The sequence below is a fragment of the Plecotus auritus genome (assembly GCF_963455305.1).
Source record: "Plecotus auritus genome assembly, chromosome: 4".
Classification (NCBI taxonomy): Eukaryota; Metazoa; Chordata; class Mammalia; order Chiroptera; family Vespertilionidae; genus Plecotus; species Plecotus auritus.
This window is the reverse complement of record NC_137775.1, coordinates 177,622,672-177,650,300: the sequence shown is the minus strand read 5'-3', so window position 1 is coordinate 177,650,300 and position 27,629 is coordinate 177,622,672. Positions and strand designations below refer to the sequence as shown.

Sequence of the window (27,629 nt, the reverse complement as noted above, 5' to 3'; positions counted from 1 at the left end):
GCTTAAAATAGTTGCATAGTTTAGGGCCAACAGAGGCTGGTCCAACACAGCTAGGCTGCCATGGATCAGTCTAACTTCATAGATGACTATTTTAAGCTATATTTCTAAACAGCAAATAGAGCAACCAGGAAATACTAGCTTTCTACTTTCAAGTATAGGTGAACTAGACACAGATTTTCTCTAAAACAGTGGAGGAGATCATTCTAACCATATTAAGAACCATTCTACATCCTTCTACCAAGCAATCCAGACCCATCTTCAGTTGTACGAAATTCAGTTTTAATCATCTCTTTTTACTTCCAATTAAGATGAGGAGAGTATGAGCACACCTTTGGGGAAAAGAGAAAATTTTTTAAATTATATTGACTTTCTTGGACATAAATAACATCTGGCATATTTGGGGGCAGGAGATGATTAGAACATAGGCAAAGAAAAGGTTTTTTCACTTACATGAATTTACAATCAGATTAACTTATATATAAGGAATTTACAATCTGATGTATTTGATTTCCTTATAGTCAATATTATAATAGCTATGTATGGTGCTAGTTGGATACTAGAAATATGAGGGGGAACACTTTGTAAAGGATACAATTGTCTAACTACTATGCTGTACACCTGAAATTAATAAAAAGTAATATTGAATGTAAACTATAATTGAAAAAAAATTTAAAAACCTCATTTATAAAAATAAATCTTAAGAGACAGAAGAACTGCTCATGCATTTGATAGAAGAGACTAACATAAACCATTGAAAGACTTGTGCAGACAACGAAAAGAATAAACTTCACTGTAAAATTATAATAAAACCAAATTCTTTTAAATGACTTCTACATTTCCTATTCAAAATAGTTATAAGAACTCTTAAGTTTAACTATTCTGTCCTTTTAATTTCTTCATCACAATAAAGCTGCAAAAGGCCATGAATTTACAATACCTTTATTATTTTAGTGGTTTATTTCATTAATTGCTCACAGTTAAGATACCTCAATATGTACATTTAATATGATACATGGTAATAGATGGGAAATAAAAGATATAAAGTAAAATAACTAATAGGAAAAAACCAGTAATCACATATCTCTTCCCCCTTTGTCACAGTAGAGAGGTTAATAATTATTTTCTATCTCTGTCCCTTGGAAAAATACAATGTGCTTTATCAGCTTGGGCAGACAATGATCTATTTATTATCAAATACTCTTTGCCTGCTTATCCTTGATGATTCTAAAAGGGAAAGGGACATACATGTGTTCTTATTTCTAGACCTAGTAAACACTATGTAAACTTAGAATGGCATGAAAAAATGGAACAAAACTACTTTTGGTTACATTTTTTAAAAACTTAAAATATTACTAACAAGTTCTTTCAAAGACTGCTAGTAGACTGTATCACATAAAATTTTTAGTTTTAATTAGTAAACAAATAATTGTGATTAATTTAAAATCCTAAACAAAAAAGCATAAAATATGGCCAGATTTACAGTACCTGGAGTATGGCCGTCCAGGTGAATATCTAATGTTTCAGTATGAAAATGGACTATACTGCTAAAAGACAAGAAAAAACTTATATGCTTAATGTAACTTTCAGTAACAGTTACAAAACACAAAGTCAATGTAAAAGAAACATGTCATTAAGTAAAATCAGGAGATTTTATAATATTACAAAATATTGAACTTTTCATACTCTCAGGGGACTAATAAAATGATCATATTTTTCTCAATTACCAAAAAAGGCAAAAGCATTCCAACATGGTGAAACCCAAAGTGTCTGCTTACCACAGCTGAATAATAAATACTAGTCCTTAAAATAACTGACAAGTTTTTTAAAAATTCCCACATACTCATGGAAAATGGAATCAAATAATTAAATCAAAGCAAATTTTTTCAATAAAGCTACATTTACTTAGTCAAATATTTATTAAGCATCAACTATGTGCAAGGCACTGTCAATGCACACTGGAGGAAGCCAAATAATTACAGTACTATTAAAAGTAACACAGTGGATCATTACTTAGCTCCCATTTATAGCTGTTTATTTTTCATTACCAAAGCTGTAAGTTTGTGGCAACAAGAACATCTCAGGGCCTCTGGCAGACCAGGTATAAGAATTGGGACGGAAAGGGTACATCATAAATCCGACAGGGAATGGAAAAATGATTTTAAATCCAAGAGTTCCCACCCTGGCTGGGTAGCTCAGTTGGTTAGAGTGTCGTCCCAATATTCCAAGGTTACAGGTTCGATTACCAGTCAGGGCATATAATAGAAGCAACCAATGAATGCATAAGTAAGTAAAACAATTAATTGTTGTTTCTTTCTCAAATCAATAAAAAACAAATAAAATAAATCCAAGAGTTCCCAAACAAACCACATTAATCTACATTATTATCCCATGATTTAAGGTACTAGATAGAAGTTGCTAAGTGCTTTATTCTATGATCAAAACTGTAATTTCTCTGAGTTAGCAAATCAGAGGATCCCTGGGGAGCAGCTGACATGTTTAACATCCTTCCTCAATATTATACCCTGCATACTTACTTTCTTCAAATGTGGAAAAACCAAATATTTATAGAAAGACCCAACAATACAGAACAATTTCACCCCAAATCTTGTATATTTACTTGGTACCTCTTAATAATATGTCTATTAAAAAAAACACCACTAAGAAAAAACTCACTAAAATTCCTAACTATTTTTTTTTAAATATATTTTTATTGATTTTTTACAGAGAGGAAGGAAGAGGGATAGATAGTCAGAAACATCGATGAGAGAGAAACATCGATCAGTTGCCTCTTGCACACTTCCCACTGGGGATGTGCCTGCAACCAAGTTACATGCCCTTGACCGGAATCGAACCTGGGACCTTTCAGTCCGCAGGCTGACGCTCTATCCACTGAGCCAAACCGGTTTTGGCTCCTAACTATTTTTTGGTTAACTATAATTCACTGATCTCTCAACAATTTTTCCCCATATTATCTCAGTTCACAATGATTATTTGATCCAGTCAAATTTAAGATCAAGTACAGATACTGGAAAATGGTTAGAACCAAGCACCAAGCTTAAAAGTTGTTGACGTTTCTAAGTTTGTAACACCAAAAACAAAATTAAGAATAAAAAAAAAAGAGCTGAGATACAAAAACGAGTGAATTTTGAACATAAAATATCTGGATTTATTATTTAAAAGTTTATGAAATAAAATTTAAATAACTATATTAAATTTTAGTTTTGCTAAATGAAAAAAACTGTATCAATTCGAATAGTTACTTAGCAACCAAACCACAGCCACTTGGGACAGGAGAAAACAAAATTAACTTTATGACTATATTCCCTTAAGAGAGGGAAGAAACAAGAAAAATGCGCCTATAATTTTCTTCCTAATAAAAAAGCTTATGACGCTTGCATGTCTATTTAAGCCTCAAGGAGTTAGACCTGGGTTATCCTAGCTTTGCCAACAACTGCAGGTGTGAACTACATATCCACTATGGGCCTCTGTTTTTTCACTTTTAAACAAAAAGAGCTAAACCAAAGATGATCTATAAAGACATCTTAGAGCTCAGAATTTGTCATTTTCTAATGAGGTTAAATAGAAATTTTGATGTGCATACATACATATATGTGTATACACATATACATGTACATATGTATATATTTACATACACACACTTATATCTCAATACCATTCTGAATCTCTATTAAAGTTACTTCTAAAGAAAACTTGAAACTTAACAATATTTAATACTATTTCTTAATAATAAGACTCTACCATACTATATAATAAAGAGGGAATATGCTAATTGACCATCACGCCCTCAGAAGATGGTGGTGCCCACAGCCAATAAAGAGGGAATATGCTAATTGACTGCCATGCCCTCACAAGATGGCAGTGCCCACAGCCACAAGATGGCGGCGCCCAGTCCCCTCAGCCCCACAGGGGAAGGCAGTTAGGGGCGATCGGGCCAGCAGGGGAGGGCAATTGGAGGCAATCGGGCCAGCAGGGGAGGGCAGTTGGGGGCGATCATGCCGGCAGGGGAGCAGTTAGGTGTCAATCAGGCCGGCAAGGGAGCGGTTAGGGGGCTATCAGGCTGGCAGGCAGGTGAATGGTTAGGAGCCAGCAGTCCCGGATTGTGAGAGGGATCCCAGATTGGAGAGGGTGCAGGCTGGGCTGAGGGACACCACCCTCCCATGCATGAATTTCGTGCACCGGGCCTCTAGTAGGATTATAAAATGAATCAGTAGCCTTCATTTTAAAACATAATGTATTAATAGAAAATCTGAGGTATAGTAAAGTTAACATATGAGAAGATTGCCACTAAAAAGATAGTTTGCTATTCACAGTTCCCAAGAGGAGGGGCCACACCATGCCACAGGTGCTACATAGGGAAGCACCAGGTTTGGTCAGGAGGCAGAGGGAGTGGGAGGAATTGTGGGTAAGAGCCTTTATTGTGCTTTCCACAGGGGAAATAAAGGAGAGACAAGAGAAATAGGCTTAGGATTGGCTACTTCTAGTAATTTCAGGAGGCTCTGGGGCACAGGGGCTATCTCTAGTTGGTATCTGACTCTGGGATGGTGATTAGAGTGGGGGAACAGTGGCCTGAAGTGTGAGGGCTGACAAGGATGTAGTTGGGGATTGAGCTCTGGCTTGTTTGATTTGTATTTGAAAAGCACATTCAAGGAGTTGTTTACTATCTCTAGGATTTGGTTAACCCTGAAAAGGGCAGTCCCTCCGGAATCAGAAAGGCCCCAGATGTCAAAACATCCAAATACAGAAAATAAAACCTATAGTTAGCACACCCAATTAAGCTAAGTAATAGAGAAGTCTCATTTCTACTGGATATCTATTGAACACTCCCTGTATACCAGCATTGCACTATATGCTAGATACAAAAATGGCCATGTAATTGAGACTGCAAAATGCTAAACCCATACACATACTAATTTAGAAAAAAAAAAAAGGTAAATTTTTAAAAATTAACAATAGTTTACAACTACTTAGTGCTTTGGCATTTACAAAAGATTCTCACAGATACTAAATTTAATCCTCACAACACACCTGTGCAGTAGGCAGACTGTTATATCTTCATTTTATAGGTAATTATGACTAAGGCTCAAGAAAGTTAAAGGATATTCCCACATTACAGACCAGGGAATTGAAGCCTGGCCTTGATTCTTGTCCCTTGCTATTTTCACCAATACCAAAATCTCCTTCATTTTAAGTTAAAGTTATAGTATTATTATGTAGAAACAAATAGTTATTCCTAATCACTGAGGATTGATTACTCAATGGCCTTTACAGTAACAACTGGGCTAACATGTGGAAAAACATGTAGGATTCTTAGTAACTTATGAAATAAACTAGAGGCCCGGTGCACAAAATCGTGCGGGGGCGGGGGGGAGGGGAGTCCCTCAGCCCGGCCTGCACCCTCTCGGAATCCGGCAGTCGGACATCCCTTGCACAATCCTGGACTGCTGGCTCCTAACCACTCACCTGCCTGCCTGCCTGATCTCCCCTAACCACTCTGCCTGCCTGTCTGATCACCCCTAACTGCTCTCCCCTGCCAGTCTGATTGCCCCTAACTGCTCTCCCCTGCCAGCCTGATTGCCCCTAACTGCTCTCCCCTGCCGGCCTGATCGTCCCTAACTGCTCTCCCCTGCTGGCCTGATCGCTCCTAACCACTCTCCCCTGCTGGCCTGATTACCCCTAACCACTATGCCTGCCTGCCTGATTGCCCCTAACTGCCTCTGCCTCAGCCCCCGCCACCGTGGCTTTGTCTGGAAGACGTCCGGTCTATGCGGTCTAATTAGCATATTACCCTTTTATTAGTATAGATTAGTATAGATTCTTTACTGGGAGTACTTGTAAGTGGTATTTAAAAGCACAATTATCTTTTTTTTTTCCAACTTATGATAATAGTAGAGTGCTAAAATCTCACAAAACCTTTCTAAGACATAATTTCCAAACAGCTCTTTTATTTCACAGCAATCATTGGTGATTAAATATGTAATTTTAAAAGAGTTTCTAGCATTTAAAATAACCTGCCAAATGAAATCCAAGCAAATATTACATTGAAAATTCTTTTGAAATCCCTGTTTATAAAAATTCCTGTTTTATCATTACTTAATTTTTAAAAATTCTTCACAGAAGTCATTCTATAAGTACATGGTAACCTTAGTGCAATCCAGCATTAAAGTAAGTACTTTCACATGTGCACTACTAATAGCACCACTGTTTAGCTACTGGATCAACCCCTAAAGATAACCACTAATCCTTTATTACCATAGATTACTTTTGCCTGCATTTGAACTTCATATAAATGGAAGCATATAAAATTAAACAAACAAACAAATAAATAAATAAAGGAAGTACTTTCTTGACCAGCCAGCGTGGCTCAGTGGTTGAGCGTTGATCTATGAACCAGGAGGTCACGATCGATTCCAGGTCAGGACATATGTCTGGGTGTGGGCTGGATCCCCACTGTGGGGTGTGCAAGAAGCAAATGATCAATGATTCTCTCTCATCAGTGATGTTTCTATTTCTCTCTCCCTCTCCTTTCCTCTCTAAAATCAATAAAAATATGTATTTGTTTTAAAAGTACTTTCTTCCCCAGGTAACAGATGGAATTGGATATGAAACTCCATTTGTTCCAATAGTTGTGAGGCTGAAAATGGTGTTCTCTCTGCTTTAACACCACTAGCAGAAAATTCTAAAATTCCAGCAGATGAAGATACTACTGCTCTTAAGAGACCTCTTTAAACTACAAATCAGCTGTCATATTCTTTACGTTCTAGAGTAAGACGTAAAAAGTTTCTCCTTTGAAACTGAAACACAAAGATCCACCTAACTCTTCTACTTCTAAATTTCTAGATTTTACACTATTATTCCTGAGGCAGGCTGATTAATCTGTCATGACATGCTAAGGTAATAAAATGGATTGGTTGGTTGGGATGGTTACTGTACAGTTGAAGAACAAAGACAGCAAGGACTACAGTAATAATCTTTGGTCTGAAGATCAGAAACTAGCTTTTGAAAAGGTTAGGCGGTAATACTGGATAAGAGAGCTCTCTGCAAAGTTACTGTGGCAGTGTTTACTCTCACAGGGCTGTCTATGCTGCTTGTTAGCTAGAAAAGCTCTGGCCCAAGCAAGCATATTCCCAGGCTTAAAAGGCAGCTGGTCTCTGACCAGGCTTCCTCAATGTCTCTATCCACTAGCAAGGGCATTTTTAGTAGTCAGATGAGGTCCCAGATGGCAATCTGAATGCCCAAGGGTGTAGGGCCCTGGCCCTCATTTTGCTGTTGCTGAAGGCTGGGCATGTGCCTAGTTAAAAGGGTGGTGGCGCATCATTTTCTAAAAAATTTTGTGAATTCTTAATAATGACTCAAACCTAGATGACTGACCTTCTTTAAAGGACAACAGCATTAAATTCATTATTAGATTTGGCTTCAAAGATTTGTCAAAACCAAACCAAAACCTTGCATTTTTTTAAATACTGACAAATCTCATTCACAGTATTTCTCCAAAATATAATTTAACCAGTTAACTGCCAAATGTCCAAAAAGGAAACCACCCCCACGCACCATGATATTTTTTTTTTTTTAAACGTTTTATTGATTTTTTACAGAGAGGAAGGGAGAGGGATAGAGAGTTAGAAACATCCATCAGCTGCTTCTGCACACCTCCTACTGGGGATGTGCCTGCAATCAAGGTACATGCCCTTGGCCGGAATCGAACCTGGGACTTTTCAGTCTGCAGGCCGACGCTCTATCGACTGAGCCAAACCGGTTAGGGCACCATGATATTTTGAATTTAACTGCATCTATAGATGCTTATGGTGTACAAAGGGTTAAAAACTAGAAATATTATTAAGTGATATTTTTACCTGAGTTTTTCTCTCTTGGGTCACTGAAATTAAAAATTTAAGCTCAATGTGGTTTGCACACATTTGTGGTTAAAATTATAGAATTTTAATACCATTTTATAAATACATACATACACAAATATTTTATTTTAATTAAGAGGAAAAACCCAAGACCTCCATTCCCAAAGGCAACACACTATTTAATGATAGAAATAACCTACATAAAAAGCACAGAACTCTTTTTCTAAATATGTCATAGTTACTTCTGCTCTTCACAAACTACTTATGGAATAAAACATGTTTGCCTTTAAGTCTGAAAATTATACATAGTTATCACTACCAGTTCAGATAGTTGCCAAAGAATACTTTTAAAAGCCCTAAAAATTGTCTGCAATCTTTTATTTCAACAATCAAGTTGTCATTGTAATTTCAGGTAAAGATGGGAGTGTGAGGTGTGCTAACTTTTTAGAATTAGACCAAAATGAGTTGATATCCTTAATTACAGGGTATATTGGAAGAACAAGAAGGTGATGAATAGGTCACAGATACAAAATATAATCCCTTTAAATTTTTACTCAGTATGTTAATATAAGGAGTAAAAACAAGTATGTAAATGTGCCCCCACACACATAGAAACTTATAGAGAGACAACATGAACTCAATCTTGTCTTTTGCAAATATGGACTAAACTAAATTTACTCTATTCTCAAATATCACCAATTTACTCTGGTGTATCAATCTCTTGTAAAATATAAACTGGGCTTTAATTTCTTCAGTAGTTACAAAAAAATGAGGAGAAAAGTCTTTTAAATCTTCATGAAAACTGATTTCCCTGGCTCCAAGGATTTATGATGAAACATAAAAGAGTTGTGAAGCCAGATGGAAACTGGGTTCTTTTCCCAACATTCCCATGTGTTAATTCTGTAACACTGAGCAGATTATTTAACCTTTCTCATCTATTAAAAACATCAATAATCTAAGACTGAGATAAAACAAAACTCACTTAGAACAAAATGTAAGTCCCATGAGTAGAGAACATGTCTGTTTCCTTTCTCTAGCACCTAGAACAATGTCTGTTATACAATGGCAGATATTTCTTATTATTTATTCATTAGACAACAAAAATAAAGTTATAATACCATCCCTGTCAACTAAGATAATGTTCTATAAAAATGACATGCAGGATTATCTAAAGAACACAAATTCTATACATATAATTCTTATGGTCTTTGGTTTTTCTTAAGATTTTATTGATTTGAGGAGGGAGAGTAGGAGGGAGTAGGGAAGAGAGAGAGAGAGAGAGAGAGAGAGAGAGAGAGAGAGACAGAGAGACAGAGAGAGAGAGACAGAGAGAGAGAAACATCGACTTGTTGTTCCACTTATTTATGTACTCATTGGTTGATTTTTGCACGTGCCCTAACTGGGGGTTGAACCTGCAACCTTGGTGTATCAGGACAACGCTCTAACCAACTGAGTTCCCCGGCCAGGGCTCTTTGGTTTTTCTTTAAATTATTTCTTAATGGTATTTCCTTCAGAAAGTAAATTCATATCTACTGACATGTCACATATTGATCAAGAAGCAAGTCATGAAATATAGGCATCATAAATTTGACAATTTTATTACTTTTATATTAATACAGTTAATACTAATGTATACAAATGAATATTACTATATGCTGGTTGTATTTAATATTGCTTAATATACATAATAATGCATTAAATGTTATTATAGTTTACAAAAGTTAATGAAAACAAAAAACAAGATTCCTTTATGGCTTATATTCCTGAATGTTTTAAAAACTCATTCAAAATTGGTTTGTAATATACATATTACTTACATACACTTAATAAAGGCAATGTTCTTATTAGCCTCATATTCCCAATCAACACAGGATACCAAAGAGTAATAAAACCTTTTTAAATTCTAACTCTCTCTGTGGCATATATGTCCCATGCCCTAGAGCAGTGATTTTCAACCAGTGTGCCACAAGCATTTTTAAAACATGCAATACCTGACTATTTAGTCAGGGGCACTGACCTCTTTTCCCATTAGACTGTCAAAAAAAACAAAAAAACAAAAAGGCAATAGCTAAAACAACCATAGCTGTGCAATGTGAACACTCTGTCTTGAATCTTAAATATATAGGTCATATAATAGAAGTGCATCTTATTGGTCATGTTGCATAATAAAATTGCATCTGATTGATACTAGAAATCCTTATATACAAGTTTAGGCACCTGAATTTTTAAAAAGTCACTTTGGAGCAAAAAGGGTAGATAATTACTATTATTCTTTTTCTTTTTGTAAATCAACCACAATTATACCTATTATATTTTTTGGTGTGTCACAGAATTTTTGTAATTAGTTTATGCGTGCCATAAGATGAAAAAGGCTGGAAATCACTGCCCTGGAGAATAGAGTGTTCAGCTAAAGATATAGGAATCAGTGCCTATTGAATATACTACAGTTACAGTAAGATATTTAAGATAGTATTGCTTAGCTGTAAAGGTAGGCAATCGTCCCGTCCACCTAGACCAGCCATATAAAGTAGTCTCACTTACTAGCTGCCTAACATACTGCATGACCTTGGCCAAGATATTAACCCTTTGACAGCCCTAGTTTCCTGTTCTATAAAATAAAGTCACCATCGTTACATTTTTTATACAATTTCAAAAACTAAATCATATATGTAAAATGCTTAAGTACAGTGTCTGACACATAACAATTAATCATAGAAAACACAGACATAGGAAGGATATATGGAGAGACAGTAAGTGGTAATGGTTAAAGTACAGGGTTCTAGAAACAGAATTTGTTTGGATTATGTAGTCTTGAGCAAGTTCTTTACCACTGGGCCTCAGATTTTGTACCTGATAATGATAACTTTATAGGGTGTTCTGAAGAGTAGATGAGTTTATCAAGTGCTGCATATAGTTATCTGGCATACTATAAACATGCAGTAAGTATGAGCCAAATATAAAACAAACATAAGGGTTAAAGAAGAACCCTTTTACTTCTTGTTTCATTCATAAAAGAAAATTAAATTACTTCTTTCCCTATTAGAACATTTTGGAAGTGGGAGTTCAATCCCATGTCATTCAACTTTTAAAAAAACACATACTTTTAATATGTTTTTATTGATTTCAGAGAGAGGAAAGGAGAGGGAGAGAGATAGAAAACTCAATAAAGACTATCATCGATCGGCCACCTCTGCACACCCCCTACCAGGAATTGAGCCCACAACCCGGGCATGTGCTCTGACAGGGAATTGAACTGTTATCTCCTGGTTCAAGGGTTGATGTTCAACCACTGAGGCACAACGGCCAGGCCCATGTTATTCAACTTTATAAATGAATACAACAAGCCTCACACATAAAATTCAGATGCTGAATACCTATTTGCTGACTAAATTAAATGGATGCAGTCTGCCAGCAGGGAGTCCATGAAATGGATGAAAGTCTATCAAGAGGTTACTAAAATCATTTACCTGCCCCATCATTAAAATCAATATAGGTAATGACATCCTACTAATGAGGACAAAAGGTGAGATAAATTCTAGAAATAAAAATACAGTGTGCTTTAACTTTATATAACTACATTAATAAAATCACAAATCAAATTACTGCTTCAACAAGCATATTATAGTTTTTAGTATTTATGACAAATATTTGTCCAACGCTAACATCACAAATCGGTTAATATGCACACTTAACTATATGGGAAAACACACAGAATTTACAAACCACTTTAAGTATAATTATTTCTCCTATATCAATCCAGTTAGAACTCATCACCATATGCATCTAGTCTTTTCCTCTTCCCTCTTCACCCTCAACTACAACCGAACAAGGATTTTCCACCTCCCTCAACCCCACACCAGGCACAGATACCCACTTACCACAACACAGATCACTATCTGGTTCCTATACTCCTCTGCAAAAGCAGCTCCGCCTCTGTGAACAAAAAGCTATGGTAACTTGACTCATTATTTACAGACCTGTACTAAACCCTCTCTGGCCACATTAAGAACAGAAACAACCTGGACACTTTACCTTCAATTTTTCTTACCAAAACTCTATCACTGCTAAGATTCTCACGTGCAACTGTCTACCAAAACACATCAAACACAATCAGATGTAAGTTCCTTTTATTTCATTTTACTTATCACTTTTCCTTTTATGATCACAAACTCTTTCCTTTTCATATATGTATCTTGAATCTATTGCAAGGATCCATCCATCCTAGTCTCCTATGAAATCAAAGTTCTCCACCTGTGTCCTGTCCCCTTAATATCAGGATATGTATTGAGCAATGTTCATCAATGTATGAAAATATATATAACACAGCTTCTGCCTATAGAAAGTTCACAATTCAACTATAATGTATACTAACATTCCTTGATCTAAGTCTAAATTATTTGATCTAAGTCTTATAGAAGACTCCTTAACTTAATTTCCAAAATCCAACATAACCTGAAATGACTCTTGTCATCCCAACCTGGCAAACTTTCAGTTATTCTTTATAGGCAAGCCCAGTTATCAGCCTCTCCATGAAACATTCCCAGAACCCTATAAGCACAACTAGTTTTTCTTTTCTCTGGGTTTCTATAACACTTTATTCATAGCCTCTGTAAACCAAACGCCACACTGAAATTTCATTAACTATATATTCATCATATTCCATTGAGTATAAGATACAAGTGAGCATAAGGAGGAAAAAATTCTGCTAAACAGTGACATGCCTATGGTTATAAGGTGCATTTCAATTTCAAAGATGTTAAAATGGAAAAAAAAAAGGTATGTTTCAGAAGCAAAGAAATACCACCACAGATCATATATTCCATGAGAGCAGCAACTATCTCATTCATTGTTAGTTTCTCCATGCCATATTATGCTTGATACACAATAGAGAAAGAGAACAAGCAACCTGATATTTTTACCAAATCCCTTACCATTTCTTTCAGGTCAACATTCTGTGTACTAAAGCGAAGATGTTTTTCCTTTTTACTAAATTTACTGGGTGGCATTGGTTAATCTAAAGAGAAGTTTAACAACCTATTTTTTATATTAAACAACTTCACTGTCATATCCATTCTAGTCTAGAATTTTGAATTCATGACTAAATTTCCCCAACAACCTCTTTTTACTGGGCTCCCAGTTTATAACTTTTCCACACTTTTATCTATAGAGAAATACTCTAAATATCATTTGCATCTCAGATCTTTCCATTCAATCGCTTCCATCTACTAGATTCATGTTTTTCAACTTATTTTTATTGTTTTGGCAGAATCTAGTCTTCAAACAAAATGTTAGGAAACTATCCAACACATCTTCCCTGGCTGAAGAGGGCTGTTCACTTAGGGAACCCTGAGATACTCTGAGAAACCACTGTGCGTCTCTGGAGTGCAAAGACAAAGAATACCACTCCTGTGAGCCATAAGCTTCTGTGTGAGGGCTTCATGCTTTTCATTCCATGTTCCACCACTTGGCTCAAGACATCCTTTCTCTTCACCTCTCTTTCTTCAAATCTCAAATGTCCACTTTCCAATCTGATCTTGAAGGACTGTTTCAAATCCTGTATTCATCATAGAAAGCCTCTTTCCTTGTTTACTCCAATCCACTGACCTCACTTGTCTGAGCTTGTGTTTTCATTTTCCATTCTTTAAAACCCAGTACTTTACTATAAATTCTTATATGCAATTGCAACTGTCATATAATTGTTTCACATATGGAAGCCTTATCTCCCCAACATAAGCATTCTTTTAAGACAGGGTAGTAAATTCGGAGCCTCACACAGACTGAGCACACAGCAAACATTTCGAGTTCTTACTACGCCGAAAGACACTGCTTCTTTTCCACCTGTAGATACACCTCTCCCCATAGCCTTGGCTGCACTTCAACGAAGCCCTCAAGATATTCCTTATATACAACTCTCTCTTGTTTAGCTCTGATATTTAACTCAAGCTAATATCCATATCTAAAAAAATTCATTCTTCCACTTTCACATTCTTCTAGTGGGCATTGCTATGTAGAGATTTTACCAGGTTACCAACTTCCATATGTAGTTTTCTTTTAACATTCAAAGCCTTTTTTATACATAATATTTCATCTGATCTTTGCAAATCTATGAGGTAAAGAAGAAATTAATACCACTAAATTACAAAGAAAAAAAGAGATAAAGCTCCAATTATACCATGTTTGCCCAAGATGGAAAAGCTAATTGGGAGCAGCACCCAAGCAAAAATATGAGTTCTAATTCTTAGTCCTGTTCTAATATAAATTTTAAAATGTCATTTTCTCCACCTGCCTCAACATCCCCACAAGCAAGATGTGAGCACCCAACCCAGGCACTCAGGTGCGCCAGTGTGTAAGAGTGGCTCCTGTCCGGTGTGTTTCCTGTCCTAACTTCCCCTGACTGTGATCTAGTAACATTTATACACATCAGTGAATCCCCTCAGACCTTTTCTTGTGTACTCCACCCTGACTCCTCTCCCCCCCCACCCCCCAATAAAGGCACTTGACCATGGTCCTGGCTCTCTTCTCTGCTCCCATGTTTGGTTGAGTAAACTTCCATGATGCTCCCTCACATGTGACCTGAACCCTGTCTCTCTAGACCAGTGAGTATGATAAATTTTTTCTGTGTCTCCTCTTGTGGCCACATCTGACCAATTAACACAAAATACAAAATACCTGTGCTCTAGAATGCCTCTCCATATACATCTGTTGTAATAACAAACCCACTAATTGAACCACACCTCTGATCAAGCAGATAGTTTCAGCATCTAACTTTCTTATCATACATAAGGAAAGGAGAACCTTCATTTGCTTGAATTATTACTTTTTCTATTCAAGAATCTCAAGTCTCAAGTATTGTTTTAAAAACACTTGTATGTTAGATAGTTTGAGCCAAAAAGGCAGGGATACTGGATTTGCTTACTCCACAGGGTAAGTTAACAAATCTGAAGCTGTGAGTGCTTACCAGAGTTTAAAATCCATTAGAATCCTAGATTTTCCAACTGCTCTCCAATTTCACTCAAGAAAAAGTAATTACATTGTTCTTACTAAAGTGACAGTTTCAGACCCATGACTACAGTTAAAGGGCTACTGACATCAACTATCCTAACTACAAATTCAATGTTGGACACTGAAGTATATATTTAAAATACTAAGGCTTTGGTAGACACCAAATAAAAGTGCTAATGACTTAGAAAAATAGCATCTAAGAGTACAATCAGAGAAATCTATTAACTTGTGAATTTAAATACTGCATTTATTAATATAATTCATCTTAATTTTTTTGTAACAAGAAAAATGGTAAATGTAACCCTCAAAAATTTCCTAAATACTTAGTCAATCATGTAAGTTTAACTAAACCTATTGAGCACTCTCACCATATGCTGGATGGAAGTAGCCAGAACAGGATCATGTACTCAAATATTCATAGAACCTTAAATTTTAGAATGAGATGAAGACTCATACTTTATCTAATCAAACTTTCTCTATCAGTGGTCGCCAACCGGTGGTCGTGGACCATTGGTGGTCCGTGAGATGCGAAAGGTTGGCGACAGCTGTTCTATCTAGTACAAAAAATTCTACATTCCAGTGTTTCTGATAGCCTCAGCCTCTGACCGTAAGATGATCACTACATCATGAACCTTGTGCAGCTCTAGTCCATGTGTATACAGAAATACACACTCCACTGTTTCCCAAAGACCAAACACAACAGGAGTATTTCAATTAGAAAAAACCCAGCCCTTCATCCATCTGAAGACAGCTGTCACACTTTCTCTTGTGTTCTTGAACAATGAAAATGACTACTCTTCAATTATTGCTAGTAAGAAATGTTTTCCACACTTTTCTTCCTGGGAATCCTTCTTGATATATTTGAAAGTTTGTCAATGTCCCATTTAAAATGTGCCACCTAGTACTGTACACAATATTGCACAAATGGTCTGACTAGCACAAAGTCGAGAGCTTTAATCTACTCTTAGTTCATATTAAGTTCATAAATCCCAAATCATCTTCATATGCTCTGCTGCCAAGCCAGGTTTTTCATCTTGTAGGTATGAAATACCTCTTCCCCTTGAGGATCTTTCCTGTTATATTGATCTTGCAAATTCTGGCCCAGCATTCTAGCCTATTAGGATCACTCAGAATCTCAATTCTATTTCCTATCATAATTACTAACAACTTCTCCCAGCTTTGTCTCATTTTTGAATTCAGTAAATATGGTATCCTTCAATCTGGCACTTAGGAGTAAAAATAGTTAAACAAGACTGTATCAAGAATAGAATCCTGCCCTAACCAGTTTGGCTCAGTGGATAGAGCATTGGCCTGCGGACTCAAGGGTCCCAGGTTTGATTCCCGTCAGGGGCATGTGCCTTGGTTGTGGGCACATCCCCAGTAGGGGGTGTGCAGGAGGCAGCTGATTGATGTTTCTCTCTCATCTATGTTTCTAACTCTCTCTCCCTCTCCCTTCCTCTCTGTAAAAAAATCAATAAAATATATTTTTTTAAAAAAAGAATAGAATCCTATGCCACAATACCAGAGGCCGCTATTGAGGTGGACAATCAACATTTTTCATATAATTGAGCAACCAAGTATAAGCCTTTACAGAAATCATGATTATCAATACTGAAATCAAACTACATTGTGTTGATGTTATTTCCTCTGTATACTCACTCATCTGGAAACCCCAAAGAAAGAATAGATAAGTATAAACACTATTCTTAGTGAACCATACTGGCTCCCAGTGAAATTTTTTAAATACTCAAAGGACAACCACTCGATAATTCATTCAAGAAACTTTGTTAAGGATGGTATCAAACTCATTTGTCTGCAGTGTAGGATGTTTTTAAAAAGTGAGGTGCTTATTCGTGCTCAATTTTTCTATGATGTGTAATTTTTAAGTTACTGATACTGGCCTTAAACTAAATCTGAAAGTTCCTTCTGAACTCTAGGATAGCATTCATCTTTACCATTGTGATCATCCTGAAAAGCAACTAAATGTCCTTTATCTCCTCACTTACCTTGAACAAATATCTCTGAGAGAGTTACAGCTCTAGTCATTTCAGCTGGAACTGCATTTTCCTTACTAGTTAACAGAAGCAGAATGGAGATGCTCTGCCTTTCTCTATCTTCTCCATCTTACACAATTTTGCGCAATGAGTGTATCTTGCTTTGATATAAAGCCTTAACAAGTCGTTTAAAATAATTTTAAAAGCCTGGCTTTATTATGGGTTTTTGCTTTCCTGACTTTATTCTTAAAATGTCAAGCTGCTTTTCCTTTTCATTCTTAGTCCTATGTGCCTCCTTCCATCTTCCACATACAGTATTTTAAAATCTGAGTTTAACACAGAGGTCTCCATGCAGCCACCCTAGTTTCTATTCACCATTTTTTTTTTTTTAAACCACGTTTGGTCATAATTGTTAGGATTAGAAGAAATCTTAACTGTACAGTCAGTACTCAATTTTCAAAATTGCTCACCCTTTAAAGGATTTAAGTATGCACCAGACAAAAAAGGTTAGAAAATAGCCTTTCTTTGTGGACTTACCCTTTTAGCTTATGTCACATAAATAAAAGCCTCAGAATCAGAGATGATTTTAAATCACGGACTCTACCACTTACTGGAGGGGCAGATTTGCTTACAGAAATTGGAGCTCAGTGAGGCTACCTGTAAAATGGGTACAGTAATACCAATCTTACAAGGATTTTGTGGGTTTTAAAGAATTATAAATAGCTAGCCCAAATTTAACACATACTAGGTAAACAATAAATGGTTTTCTTCTTCCACAAGTTTTTTTTTTTTTTTTAAATCCATTTCTAACTATAGTTGGGGAAAGATACACTATCTCAACAGCGTGAGGATTTGCTTACCTACATATAAAACTTACTGATCTCTTTAGTTCTCAATTTGCTCTTTCAAGAAAGAACTAAATAGTACCATTTTGGTTCCTCCAATGAATTCAACAACAAGGAAACCTAGAGAATTGCACTTTTCACCAATATTGTATTCAACATACTAAGGCTGAATACCCAGTGAAAATAAATAGGCAGTCTATCTGCAAGAAGACAAACTCAAGCTGGATACTCTCCCTCTCAGGTCCTCAATCTAAGCCTCCGTACTAGAAAAGGACTTGTATAATAAAGTCATAAATACAGCAGAAAGACAACTGGAGCAGAAGTCAAGTTCCTAAGCCCTCACTTTGCCACAGAGTACCAGGAAGTCATTCAACCTCTCTGGGCTTTAGTTTCTTTATTTCTAACATACCACTAAGGAATGAGGGAGGGAGAGAAACAGTCAATTATCTTTACGTTACCTTAGATAATGACAAGCTCATTAAGCCTTTATTCTCACCACATCTATACTAATAAAAGGGTAATATGCTAATTAGACCAGATAGACCAGACGTCTTCCAGACAAATGTCCAGACAAAGCCGCGAAGGCTGTGAGGGCTGATGGCCGGCAGTGTCAGCAGCAGCGGGGTAATGGGGGCAGCGCCTTCCGATGATGGCCCCATTGCCTCCCTCAGAGGGAGGCCAGACTGCGGCAAGCAAGCCTAAGCCGTCAGTAGGATATCCCCTGAGGGCTCCTGGACTGTGAGAGGGGGCAGGCCAGGCTGAGGGGACCCCCACAGTGCACGAATTTTCGTGCACGGGGCCTTTAGTACTTCTATAAGCCAATTTGTGGTCCAACAGGTTACCTTTGCCACATTTGCTCATTCACTAGGTAGCAAAATACAAGCATTACAAACATCCAATCACATCTCATACCTAGATCAGAAGAGTACAGAAGAACCTACATGTACATATGGTCTGGTATCAGGCCAGGTTCCCCTTTTACTGTCAATCCTTATTATGTCTTCCCTACAGTACTTCATGTAGCACTGAAGAACCTCTCACACATATTTCTGCTTTCACTCATAACAGTAAAAACACAAAATTCCTTTATAGACTTCAGCAATACCAAAATGCTACAACTAGTGAGAAATAATCTCAAAGATCCTTTCAAAATAAATTTATCACTTTTGTATATTTGTTATTTCTACAAAATCTACGTATAACAACTTGTCCCTATCTTCCTTTTTTATCAAGCTTAAGCTTCCTTTTCTTTTTTCCTCTTCAACTTGCTCTGTCTGCTCCAATATTCCTTAAGTATTACTTGTTATATATTATCTGATTTGGGTTTCAAAAGCAGATGATTAAAACTCTGTTTTCCATTGTTTCTCTAACCTGAAATCCTTCTCAAAGATTCCCTTTTAAAAAATTAATGTGGCTCTACACAGTACTTTTTTTTATCTTTTATGAAAATCTTAAAAATAGGCAAGGATACTGTTTTGGCAACATCAACAAACCTTAAAGGTTCAACTTGGTAGTTTAGAACCTAAATCACTTGTACAGGGTACAAGATATAAGCTCCTCATAATGAATTCCAATCTATAATGAACAGAATTAGAAGATTTTAGAGAAGATTAAAGGAGTAAACCTGACTTCTCTGAAAAAGGAAATAACCACCACACACAGGAGCATATGTATATGTATATGTATATGTATATAAACATATATATATGTGTCCCCCAAAAAATGTGTATATACTTTAACAGCTGATAGCTCAATTGATGTTTCTTTCATTTCAGTTTTAAACCTTTGGAATTAATAATGGTATTCAAAGTGTGTATACATTTTTTGGGGACACCCTGTATAGGTGTATATGTATATATGTGTGTATATTTATATAACATATATGTACATGTTATATTAAGATGCCTACTAGGAAAATCCAAATCAATGGATTTGGCAAAGGAAAACCATACTGTATTAAACTTCAAGTCAATTTTCTACTTTTAGTACCTCTGGAAAAATGTTTCATGTGAGAGGTTGATTAAGTTAGGTTTTTAGCTTAATATAAATGTCAATTATTTTCTTTGTTCCCATTTTCAGCAATAAATGAAAAACTGGCCCTCCCATTCCTGGTTCTGCCACATCCACAGGTTTCATAATTTAAATCCCCCCAAAAGTAAAGGAAGGCAAGAGAGTCAAGTTCTTGAAAGGCTAACATATTTTCCTCAAGTATGAACTTTCTTTCTGTGAGAATTAGCATAAAACCTTAACTGCCATTAAAACTGATAAAGAAATATCCACCCATTCAGCAAAAGTATGACCTGTTACTATATATGATGATTACAGCCCGCCAAAATCAAATCGCTGTCCAATGCACATTAATTCAGATTTAAATACCAATGGTCCCTGCATGTTCTACATTCTTCAAGGAGATGTAACTGCTAAAGTTTGCTTTATCTAGGGCTCTTTGGCTACTACAGTACATTGTGAAAACAGTTCTTTTTCAGCAAAACATCTTCCACTTTGCTTACTTAGTTAAAACAAAGGATGTTCTTAAACCAACAGCAGTACAATTGGTTGTTACCTTTGCTCTTAATTTAAAATAGTATTTCTGCTTTTCCTTTAGTCAAAGTCAAACTCATAATCCCAAGGAAACAAATAATAGTATGTAGTGGGTACATGTATTTAGTTCCTACTACAAGTCTAACTAACTAAATGCTAGATGCTCAGCCTGGAACTCAGGATTTCAAGCTGAGACCAAACCACAGAAACATATTATGCTGAATACATTATTAAGGAAAGAGGTTCCACGTAGGTTGTCATTATCAGTCTCGTTTCATAAAATCAAGTATTAAGCTCCCCAGCTTCAAGAATTGTTTCCTTCAATTTACCTTGTATAATCTTTTTCTTTTTCTGCCCATATCATGCAGTCCCTTTCCTACTACGCAGTCCCTTCCCTACTACCTGAAGAGTAACATGAGGATGGATGGTAGCAAACTTTCAGTCCCTTGTTCTTGAGCTAGCCATTACATTCAAAACTGACATTAATAATTTTTTCAAGCCCTTGTAATAGATGTCATATTTGTTTACTTCCCCCCCATAAATTAAACAAAACTAAACAATACCATTCTCCTGGGGGGCAGGAGGGCATGAAATGACAAAGAAGTACTAAAAGGTAAATGGGGACACAAAGTAAAGGATCTAACTTCCAGGGCTCATTTACAAAAGGAATATATAGGCACTTATTGCTCATTCTCCCCCTTCTACAGACAGTAAAGTACCTCGTGTCCCCTTTTAATGTCTTTAAAACTCAAAGCCAAAAGAAATGAATGAAATCAGAGCTATTTCATTAGCTCCATTAAAACTACACCAAGGCACTGCTCCCAATTCCAAACTGCAACCTTCTCCATCATCTTCTATACCTTAATTCAGCAAACATTTGTCAAGCCGTACTGTGCTAGGAAGTAAGGTAAATCTGCCAATAACTAGGCCCAGATTAACTGCAATGACTTGTAGAAATCAGGGCACATTTCTGGTCTTAGTAACATGGCTATCATCTTAAAATGATTGAGCATATCTATTAGAACATATACTCTTCAACAACAACAAAATTTAAGATCTTTGGTTTCAGGAGAAAAAGAAATCCAACTATGTAAAGTTCAAATTTCCTCATACATTTAAGTGCCCCACACATCATGTAAACTCTTTAAATAAAAAAAAGTATACCTGAAAATGATGGACTTAACACAACTACTGGAAGTGCTCAGCACGCAGCCAGTCAATAAATATTTATGGAATAAAAACTGTAAGTTTTATTTGCCTTCAAAACCCATTCTCTGAGGCACATATGAACTCACTTGACAGCCACCTGCTTCCACATTTTGCCTTCTGGTTCATTGCTAATGACTAGACCTTTGTTTCTCAAATTTCAATAAGATTTAGAATCACCTAGAAAGTCTGTTGGAAAGGAAAATCCCTTGACCACTTCCTCCCCCAAAATCGCAGTTCTAGAAGCTGGATCCTGCATTTATAATAATACATCATTCAAGTGAATCTCATGGTCAGATCATACTCTCAGTTAGCATTGGCTTACCCTCGCAATGGGCAAATTCTGGGTTGTAAATGATATTAATTTGAGAACAAAACTGATTATATCTAAACTAAACTATAAGTTACTCGATTCTTTTAAAAATTCACTAATGCTTAATAGACAAGTCAAAATATAAGTAAAGTAATTTTTGTTTTGACAATGGAAACTATCATTCAATCCACTAAAACAGACACTTTTCTGAAATACTTAAGTGATTGTCAATATCTAGAAAAAGATTCAGAACAAAACAAGGAATTTAATCCAGGGAAGCACTTATATAACTGTGCTATAATAGTTTTAGGGGAAAAAATACCACACTCAAAATACTCCATGTCAACACAGGAACCACTAGCCACACGTGACTATTTAAATTAAAAATAAATAAAATTTAAAATCCAGTTCCTCAGTTACAATAGCCACATTTTAAGTGATCAATAGTCACACATGGCTTAGTGGCTAACATACTGGTAACAGATATAGACTATTTCATCATCACAGAAAATTCTACTGGATAGCTCTGGTTTGGAGGTAATGGTATCTAAATAAAATATGTAATCTCTGTTCTCCTGAATCAGAGACCTTTATCCAGCAATTTCCAATTTTAAATATATACATCCACTTTAGGTATTAACTATAAAAAAAAACAAAAAAAAAACACACACTAAAACCCAAAACCCTAGCATAATTTTTCTGAAAGTTGTTTTAAGAAAGGTCACTCAAAAGTGAATGCTTATTCATGTCAGATTATCAAAACACAAATATTTAAAGAGGTCTGAAAGTATCAAAGGCACTAAAATGACAACTAGGTTTTCACCAAATCAGAATCAATGAAGAGTGTTTAATTATTAGAAAACAAAAGGTAGTAGGTAAATAAGACTGGTCCAGAAATATTAAAATACTTAAGACTAGTTTTCCAAATACTTCAGAAATATTATTCATATGCATAACAAATAATTGCTTTATAACTGGTTTTAAAATGATCTTGCTACAATTAATTCTAGTCAGTAACATTTTACTATCTTCAATTTCTTTCCATCAACTTAGCACTAAAAATACCTATAAATAACATAACTACCATAAGATTTACTTAAATATAATTTTATATATGAAGGACTATTAACTCAAAAGCCTGAGAACTCGTGGTTTTAGCAAAAAAGTAGACGAAAGTTAAATAACTTGCAATGTAAAATTTTATCTCTCAACTGCATCAATACCTAGTTTAAAACAATACTGTATTAATAAAACTCAAAAGCGTGGGCAACAAGATGCTGAAACATGGGCAACAGATGAGAAGTAACTACCAATTAAGAATACGTAAACCTTATTACAAAGTAGAATTAAAACTTCAACAGGCTCACAACTGTATACTAATTCAAATTTAGACCTACTTTCCCTGAAGATAAAAACATCGCTTTGACCAGGGTTCTTTTAGAAGAGTTCAAGTGTACTCAAATATGATCTCTAAATTACAGAGGACTATACTGATTCTAATCAGGAAGTTTTGCTCCATGGAAGAATTTTATAAAACTGTCTTAACAAATTTAACACATAAAACCTAACACTAAAAATGTACAAATGTGAAAAGGTCACACAAATGATTACAGTTATGATAGTATAGCATTCCCGCGTATTTTAGATTCCTTAAAATTATCTGTTTACTTCAGAGGTCTACATCAAATCTAAGAATTAGCAATGAAAAGCAATAACTGATGGTTATTAAAAACTGTATGAAAGGTCCTTAAAGAGAAAAGGTTGTAGTAACTTACCCGCAACACTAGTGATTGTAACTGGAACTCCTTGCACTTGAACGCCTGCCGCACCCAGGTTGGCAACACTCACTGTCTGAAGGTTAGGCACTGATGCAAGCTGGGCAGTATTCAAAGTTATTGGGGCACCAGCAACAGCCACAGGAGCAATCTGAGCAAGAGTTGTGCCACCACTTGAAGACACTGGGGTGATGGTTAACTGTTGGGATAACCCAGCATTCTGAACTTGCAAATTGGAAAGACTCTGAATATTCTGAACCTGTACAGTTTGCCAACTGATTTGCCCTGAAGGTGTTAAAGTTGGAGCCCTGATAAGCACCTGAGTCGGATTTACTGCTTGAAGTTGAACATTCTGCAAAGGCTGCTGCTGGATGGTCTGAATTGTCTGCCCTGACTGGAGTTGAAATGACTGTGGTGGAATAGCCTGGATAATCTGTTGCTGAGGCTGTTGGATCTGGATCTGTTGTAAGATAGGCTGGCCTACAATTTGCACCTGCTGAAGAGAATTTGATTGATCCTGTGTATTCTGTATTCCATTAGACTGAAGCTGACTGGAGCTCTGGGCTTCAGACTCAGTAGCAGCAGGTGTTTGAGATTCTTCAATAGTGCGTTCTGAATTATTGGCTGATGTGCTTGCATACTGGCCCGTATCTGCTGAGCTCACTAACGTGTCACTGCTGGTCAGAGATGTTGAAGCAGTGGTTGTGCAGGTGGTGGAGGAGGAGGGGGATTCTGGCATAGTACTGGAAGAAGCAGTGGTGGTGGTGGGTGTGGAAATTAACTGACTCCCATTAGAAGTCCCACTATCAGTAGTAGTAGCAGGCTGGCCAACCTGTCCGGTCCCTCCTCCCGCAGCCACGTTATTTATCACTGGCAAAGCTAAAGTCACTCCTCCAATGTTAATTGGTAGGGTTGTTACAACTTGAGCCTGAGTACCAGGAAGGGTCTGTAATTGCAGTGGTATTGAAACACCAGGTCTAATTTGGACTGGAACTGTCTGATTTGCCAGGTTTTGAGCAAGAATATTCCCAGAAGCTGTCCTGTTAGCAGCCGTGAGGATAGCTTGATTATTACCTGCAGAAATGAGCTGAATTTGACCCTGCAAATCCTGTAGAGATGAACTACTAGTTGGATTGATCTGAATTTGCTGGCCTTCCACTGTCTGAAGTTGAGGAATCACTTGGTACTGTACACTACCACTTGGATTTTGTACTTGGATGACTTGAAATTGACCAGGGGTGGAAGAATTACCTGATTTAGTTTTTGTAGGAGATGCACTCCCGTTATTACTGCTGGAAGAACTAGATGAACTAGAAGCTGGTTGAGAAACGTTATTTTCTTTTGAAGCAGGAGGAGTGGAGGCAACAAGTTGCCAAGCGTTTCCAGCAAGTTGTGTTGTTACCAGTTCTAGCTGTTGTGGTGGATTTTGAAGTTGCACCAATCCTTGGCTTGGATCTATAATAATTTGTTGTTGTCCAGTTGCTTGATTTTCACCAGGAGTCCCTATTTTGCTGCAAGTAGCTGCCAGTAAAGCCAGAGGAGAGGGCTGAGAGTCCTACCCAAAGCGGGATGGTAAAGGAGAGGGGGGAAAAAAAGTGGGCGGATTTAGTGGAGGCCAGTAGTTGGGAGGGGCTTATTTATTTTGACAGCTCTACATTTAAGAACTTACTCAGGAAGTGGCAGAAATAAAAAAGAAATATTAACAAAATCAGTAAGATGTAGGAATAAGGAAGCTGATCGTGTAATTTAAAGTTTAAATAAAAGAAAATTTCTAACAAACTTTCTTAAAAGTGTTATTCTCCTGAACTCAAAATGTCCTTGGGAAAAATACACACCGGTTTTTTAGAGTCTGAGTTCCTAGTGTCATTTTAACCAACTTTACCCTCAAACGTAAAATCTTTATAAATTTACAATTTAACTTCCTCACTCTCAGAAAGATGCTTTGAGTGGATAAACATTTTTTATTCTGTTCTTAACTTCTGGGCATTTAAAGGGCATAACTCCCTCTTTCCCCTTACGTTTCGTGATGAGTTTTTTAATATGTTTTCTTTTACCTGGGAGCCTGAGGTTTTGGTTTTTTTATTGTTATTCTCTGGCTCAGAGGTTTTCCCTCCTTCTGTAGCCATCGCCGCTGCCGCCGCCTCCTCCTCCTCCTCCTTCTTCTGATCTGCAACAAACCCCCCCAACACACACAGACACGACAACAGGTTACCAGGATTATTATTATTCGTCTTCCCCCTCTTCTCTTCTCTCCCTCCCCTCCGAACATTAATCTCCAGAAACCCGCGATCCACGCACACCGGCAGGGGGTGGGGGAGAAGGAGGGCAGGGAGGAGGGGGATATCACAAAACGTGGTTTGAAACCCGACCCATCGGCTCCAGAGCGACACCCAAAAGGAGGTTGTTCTCTCTCAGACATTAAGACAAAACACAACCCTCCTTCCCTCCCCCTGATTCTCTCCCGCCCTCTCCTCCTCCCCTTAAAGCATCTCAGCAGCCCCGGGGGAGGGGGGAGAACCGAGCAGGGTCTGGAGAAGGAGGGAGAGGGAGGCGGTGAAGGAGACCGAGGGGGGTGGAGAATACGTACCGCTCATCCCGCATTAACAGGACAAACCCTCAGACGGAGACACTGGGATAGAGGTGGGTGGGGGTGGGGGTGGGGGCGAGGCGGGAGGAGAGGCCGGTCCCGCCCGCCCGCGGTGGCTCGGAGGAGGCTGTAGCTGGCACAGGCTCTGCCTCTTTTTCCGCGAATGGCCGCCGCTGGGCTGTGGCGTAGCAGCTCCTCTCTCCGCCCGAGCCCGGCTGACTCGCCCTTGATTGACAGCGGCGGCGCGCGGCGCGGGCGGCAGCGCGGGCCAGGGGCGGGGCCAGGGCGGCGCGAGCCGGGCCGACTCCCCACCCCCCTCGGCCTCTCTCCGCCAGAGCCGCCGACTCTCCACCCCTTCCCCCAGCGGATTGGCCGCCGACCTGCCGGGGGCCGGGGCGCTGGGGCCGCCTCCTCTCCACCCCCTTTCTCGGGGTTATTCTTTCTGCAGCTTTTCTGTTCCTGTCTTGGCTTCTCTGTGCTCTTTCTCTCGGCGTTCTAGCTCGGGCGCGCGGCCGGTAGGCCCTCCATGCAGCCAAACTTGTTGTCTCAGGATATCCCGCCCCCTACTCATTCCCCTGCGCCCTCCCCTCAAAACCCCGCTCCAGCATCGCTCGGAATTGCCACTAAAGGAAAAAGTAGGGCTGTCGCTTAGGGGAAGCGGGAGGGGCGCACGCAGGGGCGCACTGGCCACAGACGGCTTGGCGCGCCGAGTGAACTGGCCGCTGCCCCGGCGCAGGGAGCATGCCTTTCCTGAGGCGCATCCGGACCCGGGCGCCCTTTTTCCCTGGCTTGGCCCCCATTGGCTGAGCCCCTGGTGACGCGCGCTGAGTGGTGGAAGAAAGAGGGCGGGGAGATGCCGCAAAGGCTGTTGGCCCTTGTAGTTTCCGGCTGCCGCGGCGGCCCCTCCCTGGCACCGCCTTCCCTCCCGCCCCCGACCGAGGCCGCGCTGCCGAGCGGAAAGCTGCCCGAGGGGGCGGTGGCGGCAGGGCGTGGCCCTGGCCGAGTGGGAGTTGAACTGAGAGAGGAGGGGGAATGGGTGTTGTTTGCCTGGGCCTATCCGCCGCGCGGGGCTGCCCAAACCACCTCTGCCACCGCCTCCTCGGCTCCAAGCCGCTCCCCGCGGGGCGAGCTCACACCCGGAGCGCTCGGCGATTGAGCGGGCGGCAGCATGGGGAGGCGGGGTTTGCTGTCCTCCGGGTTTGAATGAACCCGGCTTCTTGGAGAAATGCTTTCGCCTTTCCTTTCTTTGCTCACCTCCCTCCCGGAGGCCCCCCGCTTCGAATCCGGGGCCTGCTTTCCCACAGAGAAGGATCTTCCATTTTATTTGTTCTCTGGCTGACTGCTGGAGCAATGACCCTCCTAACGCTGCATCGTGTTTTGCCGAGGAGCCCTTATGGTTGGTGGACTTGCCAGCCTCACAAGGTTCTCGAAGTGAAACCCCCCTCCCCCAGCTCTATTTGGGTCAGCACCGGTCACTGCTCAGCCTAAGCTTCTG

The 27,629-nt window shown here is 38.5% G+C and overlaps 1 protein-coding gene across 2 annotated transcripts in view; it reads right to left on the bottom strand.

Moving 5' to 3' along the window:
* The window catches only part of SP4 (Sp4 transcription factor), a 60,765-nt gene extending 34,399 nt beyond the window's left edge, over positions 1-26,366 (bottom strand). Inside the window, exons 1-3 of one of the 2 annotated variants that reach the window (XM_080663569.1) lie at positions 26,135-26,366; positions 25,602-25,714; positions 23,548-25,102 (exon numbers count right to left, since the gene is read on the bottom strand). In XM_080663569.1, the coding sequence (XP_080519695.1) occupies positions 23,548-25,102; positions 25,602-25,714; positions 26,135-26,141 (1,675 nt within the window). In that variant the 5' untranslated portion in view covers positions 26,142-26,366. The remainder of the gene's footprint in view (positions 1-23,547; positions 25,103-25,601; positions 25,715-26,134) is intronic. The other variant, XM_080663570.1, reaches the window with a different exon arrangement.
* Between the last annotated feature and the right edge of the window lie 1,263 nt (positions 26,367-27,629).